A 21,600-nucleotide genomic window follows, 5' to 3' on the forward strand; every position below is an offset into this window, starting at 1 on the left:
AAGGTGTTCCAAAGGGTCCTGCCATAGGAGAGAAAATATAATATGAGGCAAGACCTTATCATTAGTCTTCCTCTGCAATTCCATTATTCAGAAACTTCTGTGCTATTACTATTTAAAAGCTTGGGAGAAATCTCTTTTATCATATTAGCAATTACATACACATACTTGCCAGCTACACTCAGGGATACATTTCTTACTATGCATTTTTTTTTAAGATTTAATTTATTTATTCATGAGAGAGAGAGAGAGAGAGAGACAGAGACAGAGAAACAGAGAGGCAGAGACATAGGCAGAGGGAGCAGCAGGCTCCATGCAGGGAGCCTGACGTGGGACTCGATCCTAGGTCTCCAGCATCAGGCCCTGGGCTGAAGGTGGTTCTAAACCACTGAGCCACCCCAGCTGCCCTCTTACTATGCATTTTATAGATCATAACTTCATCACTGACTTGTCTTCATTTTCGACTGTGGTATTATCATCATTGTTATAGTTACCAGAATTATGAACATGAAATGCAATCTGATTGCCTGGAGAAACTGCCCATCAACGCTCATGGTAGGCTGTATGCACACATTCTCCACTGCTCCTGGGAAGAGGGCTTTCGTGGCTGACAAGGACCTGCCCCAACGGGTGCTAATGAACAGCACGATTAGGCCCACTTCCTTGGGCATGCACAATAAAGTGAGTGTGCAACTGGAGCCATCACATGCTTGAGAGCTTGCCTTGGTAAATCCAAAAGCAATGCCATTAAGGACATAATATTCTTCCATATTTAAATAATCCACTGTGGTTTGGCATAAATTTTAGTTGATCCTTGCAAATAAATGCCCAAGCGAGGAGCTGATATCTACAATAATATGTAAACAAAGAAGGTTCCTACATGAAAGGATGCAGCCACAGTGTAGAGAAGAATATTGCCAGTAAACAGCTAGTTCTCAGAAGTAAGGAGTCACTAAAAATCATGGCCAATCAGTCATTCTGGACCCAAGGAGGCTGGAGGTCCTCAAGGTCTGTGTCACCATGTGCCCACTAAGCTGGTGTCCACAATGATGGGTCATGACACTCGGGTCTTGGGTTTCTGTCACTGCAATGGACATACAACAACTGCAGGGGGATGGGTTTTCATTCTGTCCAGGAATTTCCAGGAACAGCTAATGTTTACTAAGCTGCAGTTTGCTATGCTGAGGCTGTAGAGATAAAGCAACAGGCAAGTGAAACTTTCTACTCTCTTAGAGAAAATGAAATATTGATCACTTATCATAAGAAACAGGGACAGGGCATCAGCAGGTTCCACGTGGTGAATACTAGATGAGGCACTGACACTTGAATACTACTACTGCTTGCCACACCTTAAAGCATCCCTGACACTCCATGAGGACACTTCATGGCAAGTATTTAATGACCGTACCTCATGGAACCTTTAAGGATTTAACATTAACTCCTCCAGAATTTCATTACTTGTATAAAACATTCCTTTGTGTATATCAGTAGGTAAGATAAGAGATCCTTTCTGTTTTCAGGAAAATGAAAATGAAGGCCATTTAATGTTGTGAAGAATTGCAACTGTGATATTAGAACTCAGAAACAACATTCTACTAAATTACAGTATTTCTAAAGATGAAGAGGCCACAAGAGCCATAAACACGTAGGGATTATAAGAGCAGAGTGTTGATGCAGAATGTACAAAACCAATGACGTCTCTGAAATGATAATGTTGCTTATTAACCATACATGTTGTGATAGGTCAAAGCTAGGGTCACACAGAAAACATCAATTGAGCCATTTCCCTGAATAAAGCTCCAGGGTGCAATATTCTAAGCACTTTATTCAATAAAAAATGCTTTTAAAACGGTGCTTTGGTGATTGGGAAGCATTGCCACCATCCGTCAACCTAACTGCAGCAAAGCTCAATAAGCTAAATAATGAACCATTTAGATTATTTTCCTTGGGCCTTAGGGATTTGCAAACATTGCATCAATAGAACTCTTTAAAAATTATGATGAACTCTATTTCTTCATTTTCAGATTTAAAATATGTGTTAGGGATTTTTTTTTAGGGTTATTTAATGGGCTGCTACTTTTAATCATTGTCCAATCTCCAAAGTAGAAAGAACTTTTAAACAAGGAAAAAATTTAATTACAAGATTAGCAGTTTCAATTTGGTTCTAGTAATCTTGGAATCGATGAGATCCCTCTCTATTTTGAATTCCTAATTTAAGATTTAAAAAGTGTTGGGGATCCCTGGGTGGCTCAGCAGTTTGGCGCCTGCCTTTGGCCCGGGTGGGATTCTGGAGTCCTGGGATCAAGTCCCACATCGGGCTCCCTGCATGGAGTCTGCTTCTCCTTCTGCCTGTGTCTCTGCCTCTCTCTCTCTTTCTCTCTGTCTCTCATGAATAAATAAATAAAATCTTAAAAAAAAAAAAGATTTAAAAAGTGTTATGACGTCTCTAAAAGCTTAAAGATGAAAAATCCCATGTATTTTCAATAAAAGTTGTATTTACTTTTGGTAGATAATAAGGTAAATATGTAATACAGTATTTTTACAACTTCCAATAAAATTTTTCTTGAGAAACATCTGTGGTCTCAGTTTCCCATGCTTAAGACTGGGGTATAATTCTTCTTCAATATATAATTGTATGAATTTCTGGAATATTATATAGAAAACAATGTGTTCAACCCTTTCTTTATATGAAAAGGAATGTGGTCCATTTCCTTCAAAGAGCAGTGACCAGGGGTAGACACTGGAATACTAAGATGGAAACTTACAGATCTTCTGAATCTTAGCTCTCTTAGTTTCTCCCTAAAGTTCCTATTACCAAATAAAAAGATTTGCTATACACACGATTCCAGAAGCCGCACTGAGTTTGCCTACAACAGATGTTTACATATTTATAGCTCAACACCATCTACTGAGTGGAATAGTGGTGCTCACAAAGTCACATCCACTGACCAGCAGACTCCCAACCAAGCACGCTTGGAGGAGACAGCGGAGCCCAGGGAGGTGGAGTTCGGCCTCCCCCTTCCCCCGTGCCCAGCACTCTCCTCCCTGTGACCAGCCAGCTACTCGCAGTTGCTCGACAACCTGCAACACTGTGGGGCTAGTCCCCGTCTTCACAGGCCGTGCCAACAGTCCTGGAAAGGGATGGGTGGCACTGTGACCCACACTAGACGAGAGTTCACCATCACAATGTCATCAGGTACCAAAAAGGGAAAGACCTTTCAAGCTACCAGAAGAGCCTGGTTAGGGCCTCCAGCTCTCTGGCTCCCACCTGAATGTCAAGGCTGATACTCCCAGAAGGTGGGTGATGTCAGTACCTCCCTGTAGCCCAGGCCTCAGGGGCCCTGATAGGACCTGCACACCTTGGGGGGGGGGGTCCCCTGGCTGAGACCCACACACTTTGGGGGGTCCTGGCTGAGACCTGCACACTTGGGGGGCCCTGGCTGAGATCTGCACACCTTGAGGGGGCTCCTGGCTGAAACCTGCACACCTTGGGTGGGGGCCCTGGCTGAGATCGGCATACCCATAAAAGAAGACAAGTGTCTGAGGAGGCTGAGGAAGCACACAGTCTCTCCCTTCAAATACCTGTGGTGCCACACTGTGCCCAAAATGTGCCAGGGGGTGACCCAGACAAGCTGCTATGAAGGTGATGGTTCAGGATCAAACAGTCTTTGAGATCCTTCTTTCTCTTTAGCCTTTTTCATTCTTCTCAGTTTAACTCAAAAATTGCAAATAATAATAAAGTTATTATAAAAATGTCTAACAGTAGGGATACCTGGGTGGCTCAGCAGTAGAGCATCTGCCTTTGACTCAGGGCGTGACCCCTGCAGGAAGCCTGCTTCTCTCTCTGCCCGTAACTCTGCCTCTGTGTCTCTCGTGAATAAATAAAGCCTTAAAAAAATGTCTAACAGTAAAATAACCATGTTTTAAAGGGTGAAAATTCCCTTAACTCTAGCCCTGAAGGACCCTAACCAGAAGAACATCCTGGGTGGGGCACAAGAGAAGAGGTGTGGGGAGAAACTGGGGTGCATGGAAATGATTCCAGCACAGCAACCCCAATACTTCATGTCTGGGAGGTGCTCAGAGCGCCACACAAGCTATGCAACCCACAGTGAGGCCAGGACGGCAGGTGTATGTGAGGCGGCTGTGGGGGGTGAAGGAGGTACAGGTCTGGGAGAGAGATCAGGAGGGGTCTCCATGCCAGCGTTAAGAGGAGGCCAGGAGCCAGTGAAAGCAGTCTCAGCTTTCTACATTTAAAGAAAACTGAACTTCCATCTTTTGGGGTGTTTTTCACCACCTCTAAGCTCTTAGGTGAGTAACATGTCCTAATTTCTAAAGTAGCTTGTTCTGGTTATCATGTGATCATTTTCTGACTAAATCAATATGGAAATGCCTATGTTAATTAAATATTCAAAAATAAATTTGATTTTCAACAAATACAGCTGTGCCTAAAGCTTTGTAAAGTGCCTTGAATCTGCTACTGCACTTGGGATCTCTAGCTCCTGTTCTTAATCACAATGAAGTCAGAACTAGGTCACAGATCACATGTCCGTCTCTACTGGGTGGCCTGCAGGGGGCACTGTGGAGGGACCCCCGCACACTAGTGCCCCACCTGGCTTGCAGCACACCCTGGGTGGGAAGACTTCCAGGCTCAGTGGTCGCAGCTGTGGGTGACTCTGCATTTCCAGAATGGAGAAGCCCCAGCCCCACACCAGGCCTGCCCCGCAGCTGGCATGTGTGGAACGAAGTGCGTGTACACAAGAAGGCACATATTTCAGAAAGAAACAAGAAAACAAAACTTGCAGTCCACCTGACACACAGGATTAAGGGAGCAGGTATCTCTACCTGCGGCTCCCTGGGGCAGGCCGACAAAGACTCGGCGCCTCTGGAACGAGACATGTCAGGATGGTCGCAAGCTGCTTTCAAGGAACAAATAGGCCCGCATGATGGGCAGCTCCCCTGCAGCAAAGCAGGTCACATGCCCCTGCGAGCTGGCCAGGGCTCTTCCATTTGGCACCCACAGCACCCATCTACCCAGTCCTCTCTCTGCCCTGGGTCACAAGCTGACTATAGGTATTACTCACATGACACTCTTCTTCATATTTCTGACTCACAGATTTATCTACTTGACTTCTTAAAAAACTTTAATAGCAGGGATGCTCTTGCCAGCGCTCTGGACTTTGTGGTGCATGTGACAGAAGCACCCAGCCCCTCTATGTTCTCGGTTTCATGCTGCGATTCTGAGCAGCAGCCTAAGGCCCCGGCCTCTCTGGCCTCACGGACGCGGGCATCCCAGGTTCCTGGCAGTGATGTCATTAGAATGGAAGGACTCTGCTCTTCTGAAATACTCTTTAACGAGAATCATCAGGCTCCTCTCCTTAAAACATTAGATCAGATTTTTTTTTTTAAACTGTGATTGAAGGTCCTTTTGTGGGGGAGTTATTATATAGTCCAATTTCATAGGGTATTTAAAGAAGTTTGTTTGCTTCTACTGTTTCTATGGTTGGTTGATTACAGAATCATCTCAAGAACCTTGAGTACAAAAGAGTGCATAAGAAAACTGTATTTAAAATATACTGGCTGAAAAATAGAATTGGAAAAATTAATTTAACAATGGCTTTTATCCATCTAAAAATTAAAAAAATGGGGGCACTTGTGTGGCTCAGTGGTTGAACGTCTCCCTTTGGCTCAGGGCATGATCCTGGGGTCCTGGGATCGAGTCCTACATTGGGCTCCCTGCATGGAGCCTGCTTCTCCCTCTGCTTGTGTCTCTGCCTCTCTCATGATAAATAAATAAAATCTTTAAAGAAAAAAATAAAAAAAATGGTGTAAGGTCAGAAATGACTGATTTACCACATTTAAGATTTTACTATTTCTGTCTCCTGAAAATTTTCAAAATGATCTACATCCGAATTCTCTTTTGAAATAGATATGCTATAGCTAAAGTCTGGAAAAAAAAAAAAAAAAAGCTAGAAATGTAACATGCGAGCCAGATGATTCATGTGGAGCTAAGAGAAAACCAGATGATAAGGGAGGGACAGTCCAAGCTTCAGCAGCTTTATTAAGATCTAACTTGGTCACAAGTCAGTTTATGAAATCAGTAAAACTCTGATTATTCTCATGTGTTTTCCAGTAACTAACTCTTAGACTTTCTAGGCTACGGGGACACACCAGGACCAAATGCAGAGACCTGGAAGAGCCGCTGTGTGCCCTCACAGCCTGGAGCTAAGCACCGTTAGAAACGGTTAGAGAGCTCCCCTTGTACTCACCCCCGTAAAGAACTGATTTTCACGCCTTCTGATGGCCAGTTTGTACTGAGATCCTCTAAGAAGCCCCGACTGACCTCATCAGGACTGGCAGCCTGGTAGGTGCGGTTTCCGTCACTGAAGTCCTGGTCCGCCTCGGTGTACTCGGCCTCCCCAGTCATGCCAGCTCGAGGCTCATACACAGGGGTCACGTTGTGGCACAGTGCAATGGCCTTCACGGCTTCATGGACACGACTGCTAACACTTTTTCTAACTTTAGGAGCTGAAGATTGGGCTTTTCTAGGTAGCGTTGAACTGGTATTGTTTCCGCTAGCTTGAGACTGCATCTGATAAAATATGGAAGGTCACAAGATTAAGTGATAATGTAGTCGACATTGGAATTATCAGCATATATTATTCTTATAAGCTAGTTAGCTAGGAATAATAAAAGTAGCTTGATTTTATTCCAATCCTCTCTTACATATCAGCTGTTAGTATAAATGACCTTTTCGTGCTTCTGCTGTCAGCGCGTTGACATTTCCTGGTTGTCACATATACCAAAATCTTTGTTATAATACTTAAAGTCTGAGAGTTTCTGTTTACTAGATTCACTTGATCTATGGCATTGGCTTGCTAAGTCCTTAATAACTCACGTTTACTCTCCTTGTAAAGACGGGTAAGTTAGAGAACCACCTAGAACTGCATACTCCTAAGTGCTCTGGGTTTTTGTTATAAACTGCTGTACCTAAAGTGGAATAAAGTGAAAAGCAGGAGAAAATATTATGAATATTTCTTTAACCCAACAGAGGAATCCAGCTTGTGACAGCCCCTGAATTAGAGTCTGGTTTGGTGCCTAGCAATGACCACTGCGATCTGAGGGAAACTGACCCCTATGCGTCCTCTCTCAACATCATGAGCTCCTGACGTGACTCCTTGGGTCACTGTTTGGGTGACTCTCCCCACGCTGGGCTGTGTTGGAGGGCGCTCACCTCCCCAACCCCACAGCACCACAGTCCCTCCTCGGCTACCTCCACAGCCACTCGTAACAGCCCTCCTGAGAAAGCAAGGCTCTCGCTGTTGGACGGGGCGTGCAGAGCCACTGAACCATGACTATGCTGCCCGTCAAATTACAGGGCTGTCTAATGAAGGGTTTGCCTATGCAGCTCGGCAGCTGGCAGCGCCTTTCCCCCAGCACTCTGACTCCATTTGCATGCTGCTCCTGCGGCAGTGTTACAGGAACACAGGACGTGGCTGACTCCCCTTATGACTTATGTTATGTTTATTGATGGCTGTATAATTTAATTTCACACAAATGCCATTAAAGATTATGCCCTCCACCACCAAATGCTTCCGGTGGAGAAACAGAATCAGATTATGAAAGATCTGTGTTCTATTACAGTGCACCTGGTAGACTATTATCATCTTAATAAAAAGACAGAATCTAAGGGATACAATCAGTTTTACATAAAAAGTACTGTCTAAGCAGCCAACCAACAGATAGCTTAAGAAAAAGATTTTTAAAAGACCTCTTACATGGAAATAAGTAGTAAATATTTGCTGTTTTTGCACAGTGACTCATCCTTTTTGCTTTTAATTTTTCTAGTAAAATAGCTTATTTGGAGCTTTTAAAATCATATTCATGGATAATGTAAATTTTTTTTTTTTATAGAACAGATTTTACCTGGTACTGTTTCCACCCAGAGTAGATTACCAGGACAAGGGAAGCCTTATTTTTTCTCTTTTTAAGATTTTCCATCTGTTAACAAATGTTCTGGGTTTAGTCTGTATTGAACTGAGCGACATCCAACTTAAGAAAGGGCTTGGTTTTAAGTGTGTGTGTGTGTGTGCACGTATGTGTGCTTGTTACATACGATAAATATGCACATTCAATATTTTTCATTTGATGGCATCTTGAAAAGTAAAGTATATGCCATTCTGGTAAATATTAGAGAAGAGAAGGTTTTCACAAACTGAATGCAGGGCAGACAGTGCACTTGAATCTGGTCTGAGCAGAAACTGCTCAGGGAGTGTGCAGTTCGGCCCGTCTGTGGAAGTCAAGTCAGAAGTGTGACAGTCAATACACGCAGTCTATGGCTTCCATGGGCACCACCGCTAGATGGCCCTTGGAAGCCCCGTGGCGGCAGTGGTCTGTGGACACGGGAGCTGCCTCTGCCCTGGGGCGTGGGTGATGTGCACTTTTGCACCTGTTACATGTTGGCCGGTTAGTATATGGGTGACCAAACCCTACCACAGAGCAGCAGACAAGCAGAGAGGCAGCTTAGGGAAGTGATGGCTGGCCCCTAATTCAGACCACATCCTGGTGCGTGAGCATCTTAGATGCCCTGGGGTAGCGAGGTTTGGTTACACAGAATGAATGCAACATAAATGCTACCTAGGGAACTGTGGGAACTAAAATGAACTCATAAATGCTATGGGAACTGTGTGGCCTAAAATGAACTCTGCAGGGTGGCCTACGTCTGCCAGCCCCATGCTCATGCTCTGTGCACACACATGGCCTCGTGGGCCCAATGCCAGGACCCTCTTGGGCCACAGACGTACTTGCAGAGGGCACTGCCTACAACATCTCTGGCAAACGCTATGGCTGGGCTTCACCCTCCCAGGAAGGCAGTAATTTCTGCTCCTGCAACCTCAGAGACCTCCTGAAGCTCCAGAGAAAAGATAATACTTAGGATATGCTCCTTCCCAGTACCAAGGAATCCTTATCTAATCCAGATACAGACAACATATTTGCAGATGAAATAATGTAACATTTGAGCTTCACTTCACAATGATATGGTGAAGAAGGGCTTCAGATGGAATTAGGTCCGCTACCCACAGATACCTGCTGGGGCAGAGTGAGAGGGACACCAGTGCTCATGGTACCATGTGTCTACTTCTGTTCATTGAAAAGAAAAAAAAAGTGAAAGTCTTATTAATTATGAAGAAACACAGAAGCATTGGTAAGAAACACGTGATGCAACATTGTACTTACTAGTCTTAAAAATACTACCTATGCCGAATTAATTCTTTTTTCACTAGGAGAAATATTTAATACGAATAAATGACTTAAGGTCGCTATACCTTCTATTATTTTTACAATACAGAAATGCTTATTTAAAATTAGTCTAAAAACTGCTTCTTGATTTATCAATTGGAACTGAGTGTTTTGAAACATTCAAAGACATCTGTCGATTTCCAGATTTGCAGATGCAATAGGCTGGCTCCTGGGCGCCAGGCAGCTCCCCTGCGTAAGTAAATGCACTCACCTGTGAGTATGGGTTCCTGAGGTGGTTCTGGATCTCGTCCATTGTGTCTGCTCCGTAGGACACGGTCCCCAGGTGCAGCCGCTTAAACACCATCTCGTTCTGGGTGAGGGTTCCTGTGACAAAGATCAGTCCAGAGAGGAAGCGAGCTCATCAACATGACCAGGGCTCCCATCCCGCACACTGACATCCATGGGCCGAGACCCCTCAGCAGGGAGAACGCTCTGCTATGTAATCCAGCATCTAGGAATGTCCTTCCCTGCTGAGCACAAGCATCCCTCCCTGTTCCCTCCGGAAGGCCGTGCAATGATGTGAAGGGCTCTAGCTACCTGAACAAAGTGGGGCCTCTGCCTATCAGTTCAGATGTGTTTGGTACAAATAGAACTTCTGCCTGTTCTAAGACAGGCAGGAAACTGGAAAACAGTCACATCTTTGTAATTATCCTCTAGAACACTGCCTGAGAAAGACATCAACTAGTCCCAAATTAGCATGCTTACCAGTTTTTTTAAAAACCCAGTTTTGAAAAATTAAGTATTTTTCATTGAATAGAAACCGATGCATTTAACCCTTAGCATCCGTTCGCATCACTGGAGCAACAGAAAAGCCCATGAAGAGGAAGGCACTTTCTCTCTAGCTGCCTGGTGGTCAGGGCTCGCCCCTGGGGCTGCAGGTCCATGGGGGCCAGGCACTCCCAGGTGCTTGAGCACGAGCAAGTGCTGCACTCCTAGTGGGTAGGGAAAGCAGTTTAAGGGAGGAGCACATGCAGGCCCATTTTAGGAGATGTCTTGTGTCTGCCTTCTTACCAGAGGGAGACACAGCCAAGTACAGTGAATGATATTATGGAACACAGTGAGAGGTTAACATTATTTCAAAAATGGTGAATTTCATTAAAAGTAACACATAAATTCACAATTGCACATCCTCTCGATTCTGGAAACCCCAAACACTGCGTATGTATAACAATATAAAAATGTTCACACAATGTGCACATGTAATTGCTGCTTACCAGGTTTTAGAAAAATAAAGCCACCCAGGAAGTGTGAACACCTGTGGGTATGGACGTCATGTAGTTGCCCCTGGGCTTTTCTGCACCTACTTCAAAGCTCACAGAGGGATCACCCACTGACCGAAATAGTTATAAATGTGGAAATGAACAATCATATCCCCAATCAGTTATGGTAAAAGTTGGGCTTTCTAAGCATGGCTATAAGACATCCATAAAATATCAACTAATTTTTGCTTTCTTTGGTATATGTGACATTGGAGATATAATACAAAGTGTTTTCACATCTACCCACGACTCCATTCACATTAGTGTTCAAAACAAAATAGCACATCTGACTCAGAACTCCCACTAGGACATGTAGGCTACGTTAACATAAAGGAAAATCTGTATTTCACATCGCTGTTTTAGAGATTTTGATTAACCTTCTTACAAGAATGGATATGATACATACATCAGGGTCTCATAAGTTTCAAAGACTAGCTATTTTTAATGTTTTATAAATTTTGCTTTTTTGAAAATTCTATTTAGTCCTTTAATACTTTGAATAGCACCTAAGTTTCCTGAAATCAAAATTACATGAGAAGTATAGTTTGAGAATGAATGCACAGAATGAACCAGAGTGGCTGGTTATGTCATCCTCATTAAACACAGAATTATTTAAAATAGGTTATATTAAATAATTAATTAAAAATAATTCAACTTCCAAATGAAGTAAGTTCTACAGTTTACATCAAAAATTTGAGATTAAAATGACAGTTGTATTATAGAAGATAATGAAACTATATTAATTCCTATTAGAATAAGCACCAAGCTCACCTCTATTACTTGTTCCCAAGTGAGCAGTTCTCTGAAAAATTATTTATTATATTAATAAAAATATTTATCAGATTGACATAATTAGAGAATTTCCTTTCTCTTCTGATACACACTGAATGTGAGGCATTCTAATTTATGGCAGGTTGTGGTAATGAGGCAGTTTATAATTACGACTACAATAAATGATAATACTTCCTTCAATCTGACTTTGATTACTAATGATTTTTTATGTGTAACAAAAATAAGAATAGTACACCTGCACAGCTCCTACCAAAGGTAAACTATTATTTCTTTAGGTGTGTAAACCACTGGATACAAGTAACAAAAGAGCCTAAGTAAAGAGGCCCCATCTTGTGCTCAGCTCACTATCTCACGCCCTGGGGGCCCGCGGGGAACAGCATTGGGGTTGTGCCCAGTTACCCAGCGAGAAGACCTACCGTGTCACTGGTGTTCTTACTGTGATGATATGAATCACTTCCATATTTCCTTTTGAAAACTGAAGTATAATTGGCAATACTATCTGTTTCAGGTGTATGTTGTAGCGAATTCGATATTTTTATACGTTACAGTTATACAACACTCCCCATGTAAGTGCAGTCCCACCTGCCTGACAGTCACTGCAGTATTACCAACTACACTCCCTGTGCTGTACTTTCTGTCCTCCCTCGTGACTCACTCATTTCACATTTAAGAGGTTTGCAGCTCTTCATCTCATTCCTGTCCTACCCTTCCACTGGCCTCCCCTCTGGCAACCACCCATTTGTTCTGTGTCAAGAGTCTGTTTCTCTTTTGTTTATATTTGATTCCACAAGTTTGACTTCCTTAACTTCTTTCACTTAGCATCATACCCTCTAGGTCCATCCTTGTTAAAAATGGCAAGATTACATTTTTATGGCTGCGTAATGTATGTCTGTACCTCTTCTTCCTCCTCTTCTTAAAGATTTTATTTTTTTATTTGCGAGAGACAGTACAAGCAGAGGCAGGGGGAGAAGTAGACTCCCCACTGAGCAGGGAGCCTGACACGGGACACAATCCCAGGACCCCAGCATCATGACTTGAGCTGAAGGCAGATGCTTCACTGACAGAGCCCCCCCAGGCGCTTGCATACCACCTCTTCTGTATCCATTTACCTAAGGATTATTTGGTTTGGGTTATTTCCAGATCTTGGCTATTGTAAACAATGCTGCTGTAAACACAGAAGTGGTGTGTTATTATTTTCTTTGGATAAATACCCAGAAATGAGATTGCTGGATCCCATCGTGATTCCAATTTTAACTTTCTGAGGACCCTCCATGCTGTTTCCAGAGTGGCTGCACCGGACTGCATTCCCACCAGCAGTGTACGAGGGCTCCCCTTTCTACGCGTCCTCATCAACACCTGTTGCTCCTCACGGTGTTGATTTTAGCCTTTCTGACCAGTGTGAGGAGACGTTATCACCATAGTTTTGATTTGCATTTCTCTCATGATTAGTGATTTTGAGCATCTTTTCATGTGTCTGTTGGTGATTATAGGTCTTCTTTAGAAAAATGCCTTTTCAGATCTTCTGCCTAATTGGGGTGTTTTTATTTTTTTGATACTAAGTTGTCAGAGTTCTTTTTTTTTTTTTAAGATTTTATTCATTTGGGGATCCCTGGGTGGCTCAGCCTTTTGCCTCTGCCTGTGTCTCTGTCTCTCTGTGTCTCTCATGAATAAATGAATAAATGAGAGACACACAGAGAGAGAGGCAGAGACACAGGCAGAGGGAGAAGCAGGCTTCATGCCGGGAGCCCAACGTGGGCCTCAATCCCGGGACTCCAGGATCACGCCCTGGGCCGAAGGCAGGCGCTAAACTGCTGAGCCACCCAGGGATCCCCTAAAAAAAGATTTTATTCATTTATTCATTCATGAAAAACCCACAGAGAGAGGCTGAGACACAGGCAGAGGGAGAAGCAGGCTGCATGCAGGGAGCCCGACTCGGGACTCGATCCCAGGTCTCCAGGATTATGCCCCGGGCTGAAGGCGGCACTAAACCGCTGAGCCACCCGGGCTGCCCAAGTTGTCTAAGTTCTTTATATATTTTTGGATATTAACCCCTTACAGCATGGATGATTTGAAAATATCTACTCCCATTCAATATGTTGCCTTTTCATTTTGTTGATGGGTTTGAAGCTTTTTAGTTAGATGAGATCCCATCTGATGTAATTCCATTTATTTTAGCTTTTGCAGCCCTTCTCTGGGGAGAGAGATCCAAATAAATGTTTCTAAGGCCAATGTCAGAGCGATTACTGCCTGCATTTTCCTCTAGAACTTCTGCGGCTCTGGTCTGTAGTTCTGCGCTCATCTTGTGTGGTTTGTAAGGAACAGGTGCAATTCTCCCTGGACCTACTAAAGAGACTGTTGCCCACCACCGTCTGTTCTTGCCTCCTCTGTCATACATTAGTGACCCATTTATGTGTGGCATTTATTTTCTGGGCTCTTGATTCTTTTCCACTATCTGTGTGTTGTGCTAGGTTTGTTTGAATTTTTTTTTGAACATTTACTGACTTGGCAAACTGTAGTTACTTGTGGTGCTTAACACGGAACCACATGTGTTCCCATGTGAATTGATTTTTGGAGGCCCACACTGAGTGGTAACAAGGCTGCCGCCAACATCAGGAGGCAGCCTCGGAGCATGAGCAGGAAGCTGGGGTGTGGCACAAAACTGGCCTGAGACATGTGGGGAGTGTGGGGCGGCTTGACTCATATGGAATCTGCGATGGGAGAGAGCGATTCTTTAGATCCCACCTTCAGGTGGGACACACTCTTCACCTCTGCCTCAGTGGGCCAAAGCCGACCAAGAAGAACTGAGTGAGTTTCATGAGAGGAAGATTTATAGACATCCTGGAGGAACTGAAGAGGAGTAGGAGTGGTCCTGCCATGGAAACGATGAGCCAGAAGGTCCTGATTATATAATCAGGTGCTGATACATTTATGCTGCTCTAGTAAGGGAGCGGATGTCAAGAAAACCACTATGACTTTGGTTGTCTTGTTGTTAGATGCCCTACTGCATGCAAATGCACCCGGAACACCCTCGGTGCATCTGAGCATTGTTCTCACTGTGCTGCAAGTGTGTGTGCCTGTGTACATGCACGTATGTACCAACAGTGGGGATGAAGCAAAACATGCAAGAAATCTCCACTACAAACATAAGAAACATAAGTGACATGAATTGAATATCAGGACTCTGTTTTCTTCCTTCCAATCCTATTGTATTTGTTCTTTTTAGATTTTTTATTTATTCATGACAGAGAGAGAGAGAGAGGCAGAGACACAGGCAGAGGGAGAAGCAGGCTCCATGCAGGGAGCCTGCTGTAGGACTCGATCCTGGGACTCCAGCATCACACCCTGAGCCAAAGGCAGATGCTCAATCTCAGCCACCCAGGTGTCCCTCCCTATTGTATTTTTTAAGGGAAATGTTCAATGTACATAAAAGTGGACAGAATGGTGTCACATAAAGCACCATATGGATGCCTCTTCTCATCCAGACCGCCTTGGGGGCCCCCCTCCAGCTGCCCCCCAAGATCACAGCTGGAACTGGCCTGGGACCCGCCCCTTCCTGCCTGATTGAGCCAGTGTTATTAATAACAGAAGGGGCTCTTAGAGTAAGTGTAGCCCCATGTTATCACAACAAACAGCAGCAGCTCCTCAGCATCAAATAACCAGGCACGGACTGATTCCCATCCTGTTCTCACGCTGTCTGTGGAGTGCGGGTCCAGGAGAAGTCTCCTGAGCCTGACTCCATAGCCTTCCCTGTTCTCTCGTTCTTCCTTGTAAATGAACCGTCTGTTCCCTGCGGTCTGGACTTGGCTGCTCACGCGCCCACAGTGCTGTCTCCATCGAGCCCCTGGGCTCTCGGGCACTCTGCACATTGGCACAGCATCTCGACCGGAGGTACATTTGCTGCCCTCTTCCTGTGAGGTCAACTGGTACCGGTGATCAGGGCCTGAGCCCGTCAATCCACCATGGCCTAAGAGTGGCACACGGCTAAGTCACAAGTCGATTGTTTACTCTGCAGCATCTTGCTCCAGAGATTACTGAGGATGAACATTCTGGCATTCCCAAATGCAATACTCCAGATGGACAACAAATATTTTCCAAAACCAGAGGGCAAACAAACCATGACCATTGGTCCCCTCACAGACTATTTCTAGTCAACAAATCTGGGGTTGCAGAATGGCTGCTATTTTACTACATTGCTTTTACTTGTCCTCAATTACCCTGATGACAGCATTTCAGGTTCTGAGATCAAAACTCTAACTATGTCATCACATTTGCTTCTTGCTGCTGTTTGGAGAAATCTCTAGAGTAATCCACCAAGATCTCTAGAAATTCTGAGGCCACAGAGTAACCACAGACACATACCAGCAGATGCTAAACTAGTAAATATACTGCTGCATTTAAATTTTAGTTTAAAATAATTAAAAGAAAATGTAAGTCCAGATTTAAACTCTTTCTATCTCCTTGTGGGTTATGTTTATAAAGCTTTATACTGAGCTAGATCCTAAAAGTTCTTTATTCTGGTGCTTAATACAGCAAAAGAAAATGAAACAGAAAACAAATTTAGAGTAGCTTCTGAAAACTCCACAGTTTACAGAAACCCCGACCATTTAGGTCAATCTTACATTTAGGTCGCTGGTTGTGTGGTGTGAGGCGGACGTCCTGCTCTCCCAGCCTGCCTGCCGATACCTCTGTTCCCAAAACTGTTGACACCACTCTGGGGCCCCTGCATTTCCACAGGAATGTTAGGGCCAGCTTGGCAGTTTCTGCAAAGAAGGCAGCTGGAATGTTGAGAGGGATCTTGTAGAATCTGTCAATCAATCTGGGAAATCCTATTGCCATCTTAACACTATAAAGTACTGATTTTATTCTCTGATGCCATCGTAAATGGAATTCTGTTCTTAATCCTATTTTTGGATAACTTGTTGCTAGTATATTAAAATACAATTCATCTTTGTATATTCATCTTGTATCTTAAACCTTACTAAACTCCTTTATCAATTCTAACAGATTTTTAGGGGATTCCTTAGGATTTTCTGTATAAAGACCAGTTTTACTCTCCTTTATAGCATGGATGCCTTTTTCTTCTTCTTGTCTAGCCCCCTTGGCTAGAACCCTGCTCATAGCAGCATTGTTCCTAACAGAAAAAGCAGAAACCACCCTAATGTCCTTCATTTGACAGATAAATAAAATGTGGTTTATTCATACAATGGAATATTATCCCACAATAAAAAGCAATGGAGTAATGACACATGAGACAGTGCGGACAACCTGGGGAAAAAGCCACACACAAAAACCACACGGTGTGTGCACCCATTCGTGGGAGACTTCTGGCACAGACAGACCTACTGAGGCACAGGGCCCATCAGGGGTTGCCAAGGGCAGAGTGGGGGCAGGTGAGCAAGGGGCTGCAGTTCCCCAGGTGACTTTGTGAGGGACAGAAACCTCCTCAGCTCTGCCTGCACCGGTGGTAGAGCAGCAGGTGTGCCCCATACTGGTGTGGCCTGCCCCAGCAGCCTGCTGGCCCAAACACTGCATCTGGTGCCATCGTCCCAGCTGCTAAGAAATCATATTTTACAGAGGCGATAACGGACATTTTCAAACAAAGGACTATTATTTCACCAAATGAACAATGAAATATCTGACTCTGATTTTGCCACTTGAATAAATACTGGGTTAGAGAAACTGGAGTATGTATGCAGACACTTCTTGATGTGAGCAGTGCATATTATCTCAACATACTGATGAATCCTGGAGTAGTTTTTTAAATTTCAGTGATGTTTTTATCTCAGAGTGGATCCTACAGAACATTAAAAAGGAGAGTCAAGGCTAGTTTCTGACTTTCTATGCTCTCTCGTGCAGCAGGGACATTTAACGTGAACTCAGTCACTAAAAGAGTCAGGAATGCAAAATTATTTTTCAAATTTTAAACAATTTTCATGACTTCAACCAGGTGACAGGTTGTATAGTCTCTGTTATCTGAATATAAGTATTAGCATGTCCCAAATCTGAAGCTTCATGATGGGGATGGGCTGACTCGGGTGGACAGATGCCCCCCGGTTGCTGGGAAGCAACCTGGCCATTATGAGTACACCAGGGACAGAAAATGCCCTTTGACAAAAGGTGTGTTTGTGCTTCCTGAAAAACGAAAATGCTGTAGTTCCTTAATAAAGCAAAGTGCTTTGGAGTACAATGAGCAAAAGCAGGCAAAGAGGAAATCAATTTCTAAGAAAATCCTGGCACCCCTCTCACATCCATGGAGGGGAGACGTCCTGGAGAAGCAGCTGCAAAGTAACACAGAGAACTCCACCTGCGGCAGACAGGGACAGGCTGCCACCCAGACCCAAGGATTTCCAGCGAAGGTTCTGGTTAGGGACCTGCCATAAGTAATGATCATATGGGATCAATGGTGCCAAGACACAAAGCCACTCAGATTTTACAAAGAAGGAATGAGGAATGGAAACAACTTCTAAAGTGGCTAAGACTATTTTACCACACTGCAGAGTGTGGTAATATTCTTTAAAATATTTGACATTTAATTTGGAGTCACATATTATATTTGCTGTAAATGAAGCTTTCTCAGAAGATGGTGATTCCCGGTATGATACGCATCTGTTCAAACATTGCCTGTGCCAAGTGTCTCAACCAGTGTGAATGGCCCGGCACACACGCAAGTGCACACATGAGTCCATCACCATACCAGCCCGACCTTGCAAGTGTGTTGGCACCGGATGCGCAAGCCGTCCTCCTCAGGCAGGAGAGGCTGTACCCAGCTGGCCCTGGCCCACAGGACGGTAACACCCACCTCTAAATCTCTCCCATGAGGCTCATGTGTCATGCTCCGCCGCACCTGCCCACCTTGGAAACAGAGCTTCCCACCGCAGAGGACATGGCCTTGGGAGCGGACGTGACCCTGCTGCAAAACACAGGGCAAGCGGGCTCATGAGTGCTAGAGTCACAGCATGTTCTGCCAACCTGTTGTGTCAGGGTGTGGTTTGGTAATGCTTTGTTCCACATGAACATAAAAATTCCCAACAAAGGAATTCGTGCCTTGCTCCCTATCAGGCTGCAGCCTGAGTTAAGTTTTAAAATTGATGAGTTCTCGGCAGCACTGCTCTCTAAGCAATGGCACTGTCAAAGCAGCCAGTGCAGAGAAGCAAGCTGCAGTGGACTCGGTACAAATGACCTGTCCTGGCGTGCCAACACCGTTTGCTCATTTATCACGGCATGTCTACTGTTCCTGGTCAGTGTCAATACGCTCTGTATCCTGGCAGCTAACAGATGTCTGCTCTTGTCGAATGAATTACTTCATGTTTCACGCACTGGTGGCCACACATGTGTCACTATAGCAACATCATTAATTTCAGATCTTACCGGAAACGTGCACCCCAATCAAACCTAATTACACCACACTGCTTTCTTGTCCACAAGAAGGAAACTATAACGCAATCACGAGATACTTCATTTTCTGTTCTGCCAGGGCAAACGAGAGGCAGTGTGATAGACGCTTCTTGTCAGAAAGCTTATTGATGAGGCACAAGCCTGATCACAATCAGGCCAAGGACCACCTTATGATTATGTCAGCAGCAAAAGGTTCCTCACACAATAGCTCATTCTTCATCGTTTCAGCAGATGATGTTTGCAAACTGTCTCACACCCCAAATTCTTTACCCTTCTACCAATCCACTACCCTGTGAGACCCTCTGTGATGGTGGAAGTCAACATGGTGACTGACCAACTCTGGATGTACTGAGGGGGCAGTGAAGGACATGAATCATGCACGTGACAAAAGGAAGGAATAAAAGAGAGCATAGTCACTCCAGCTCCTGGAATACAACACTAACCAGTACGCACCAGATATACAGCTGCACCAGGACCCCCAGGCAGAGGGCGGGTGAGTGTGAGCGCACGTCTGCCACCACCTGCCACAAAACCTTCCTGGCTGACAACACATGGCTTTGCTTGGAAGGCTTGGGGGTCTTCCCCAACACAAGACCATGTGTTGTTAAGAGGTGAGGGCTCAACCCCTGGCGGGCTGGCAGCCTCCATCTATGTGAGGAGCCAGTTTCTATAAAGTCAAAGTGAGGACAGTACTACGTGCTTGCAGTGACGTGACAGCTACACAACTCGTCCTTGACGTTGTACATCTACGATTTGGTGAGTGTGGCCTATTCGAGCAGCTATAGCCACACTCCCTCCTCTGAGTGCTCCTGGGAGCCTGGCCTGAGCAGGGGCAGCGTGAAGGGGAAGCAGTGGCAGATACCGTGCCTGTGGCCCTGCAACCCCAGGTCAGGCACGGGGCTACTGCAGCATGTGGCACACCACATGTGCTCCGTAAGTGCCGTTTACCTTATTGAGAAAGGTTCTGAAAAAGTTCTAGAGCAGAAATTTAAAAAAATACTAAAAATACTCCATGCAGCTCCACCACTAGGAAGTAAGGATAGGAGGTCCCTCCAACAACCACTGCCACAAATAGGCCTTTTGGAAAATGAAATGCAGAAGATTTTCTCTAATATATTTAATATAATTTTCTGTAATTCTTTTTAAGTCTCAGGAGCCCAGATAATTTATTTTTGCTTTGTAAAAGTCGCAAAGTGAGACATAGGGAAATGTGGTTTTACCTTTATGACTCTGAGCAAAACCACTCATCCTTATCCTAGATGTAACTCAGAATCCAAAGAAAAAAAGAGGAGCTACAGAAAGATGATCCCATCACTATTTAAAATGCAAAATGAAAAGTTAGCATTTTGAGGAGAAATAATGTCACAAAACCTTCCTCCCTTGCTGCTCTCCCACAGCCAGAGACACGGGGAGAGGAGAGAGAACCAGTTACTCCTCAAGCATACCCACTGCCCTCTGGCTTATGCTTCCTATCTGTAAACGGAGCTGAACAAACAGCTCAGTGTGACCCTCAAGCACATTACATACAGACTGAAGGGGCCACGAGAGGACTTGTGGTGCAAACAGGATGGCCTAGACTACACCCACATCCCCCTCGAGTCCAGGCCTCTAAAGGGGAGGTCCCAGACTTCTCCCGGCCCAACGTGAACCGTGACATCCGTCACTGCTGTACAAACATTCCATGGGCTATATATTTTTTTTTTTTTCCCATGGGCTATATTGTACTCACAGTGGCTTTCTCTGAGTTATGCTCAGTTTGGTTTTGTTGTCTGAGATGACACAGTGAACATTTTCACATTGGTCTGCTGCAGATGCACATGTGTCCCCCCGGGTAACAGAGGCTGGAGGGACACCGCTGTGCGGAGGCTGCCAAGGCTCGTCCATTGGGACAGACGAGGGGTGCACCGGGCACCACGCCTGCTGACAGTGCAGACAAGGTCCCGGGGCAGCGTGCGCCTCACAGGTGGGACCTCACGTGGGGGACGATGATGTCAGTGCCACGCCACTCAGTCCTCATCACAAAGAACATGGGCCCATCCACTCAGCTCTTCCATCCACACAGGCTTTGTACATTCTGCTTGAACTCATTTCTAATTATGTTACGTGTTTTGCTGCTATTCTACGTGGGCTTCTGGAAACTAAATGCCCCCACTGTTGCAGGCATAGGGAGATGTAGTTTAATTCTGACCCTGAATTTAAAGATGTCCTTAAGCTCCCCTGTAATCCAACAGCCTTTCCTCAGGCTCCTCTGGTTTCTCTGTAAACAGAATCTATGCCTGCACATGCTGGAAGCCAAGCGCCTGCTGCATTTACACACGACATCCAGGCACCAAGCGTGGGCAGGAGGGTGGGTTTCTTCTGCTGCTGCTGGGCAGCCTGACGGCACCCCGGGCCTCCCCTCACATACCGTGTGCTGTAACCTCATGGTTTCTCCAGGACTCTCTCTTGTGGGGTCACTTCAGGAACCGTTGTGAGTTTAGGTTTGCTTCACTCCACCTTCTCCAGCAAAATCATTCCACCTGTCCTTCCAGAAATACCCCAACTTCCATGATGGCATGTCTGCTTATTTTCCACATTGTTACAGGTTTATTCCTTGAAATCTTTCCCTGTCAGCCCAACGAGGTCAGGAAGGGAGAAATCTGAGGGCATCTCTCAGCCTCCCTTCTCGAGCCTGAGCCCCTTGTTACGTCAGTGTTCTTTGGATAGTCCCCGATGGGCCACAATGACAAGCCCTGACCAAAATCAAATGCCACCGAGGTGTCCAGCTGGCTTAGTCGGTGGAGTGTGTGTGTGTGATGCATGATCTTGGGGTTGTGGGTTTGGGCCCCACACTGGGGGTAAGGATGACTTAAATAAATTT

At 44.9% G+C, this 21,600-nt stretch overlaps 1 protein-coding gene across 9 annotated transcripts in view; it reads right to left on the reverse strand.

Annotated features, from left to right (window-relative positions):
* ATP9B (ATPase phospholipid transporting 9B) overlaps positions 1 to 21,600 on the reverse strand; it is a 236,962-nt gene that overhangs the window by 38,967 nt on the left and 176,395 nt on the right. For 8 of the 9 annotated variants that reach the window (XM_077873965.1, XM_077873876.1, XM_077874054.1 and 5 more), the window contains 2 exons: positions 9,506 to 9,618; positions 6,338 to 6,589 (listed from right to left, as the gene is read on the reverse strand). In XM_077873965.1, the coding sequence (XP_077730091.1) occupies positions 6,338 to 6,589; positions 9,506 to 9,618 (365 nt within the window). The remainder of the gene's footprint in view (positions 1 to 6,337; positions 6,590 to 9,505; positions 9,619 to 21,600) is intronic. The other variant, XM_077873800.1, reaches the window with a different exon arrangement.

The sequence above is a fragment of the Canis aureus genome, chromosome 1 (genome assembly GCF_053574225.1).
Source record: "Canis aureus isolate CA01 chromosome 1, VMU_Caureus_v.1.0, whole genome shotgun sequence".
Classification (NCBI taxonomy): domain Eukaryota; kingdom Metazoa; phylum Chordata; class Mammalia; order Carnivora; family Canidae; genus Canis; species Canis aureus.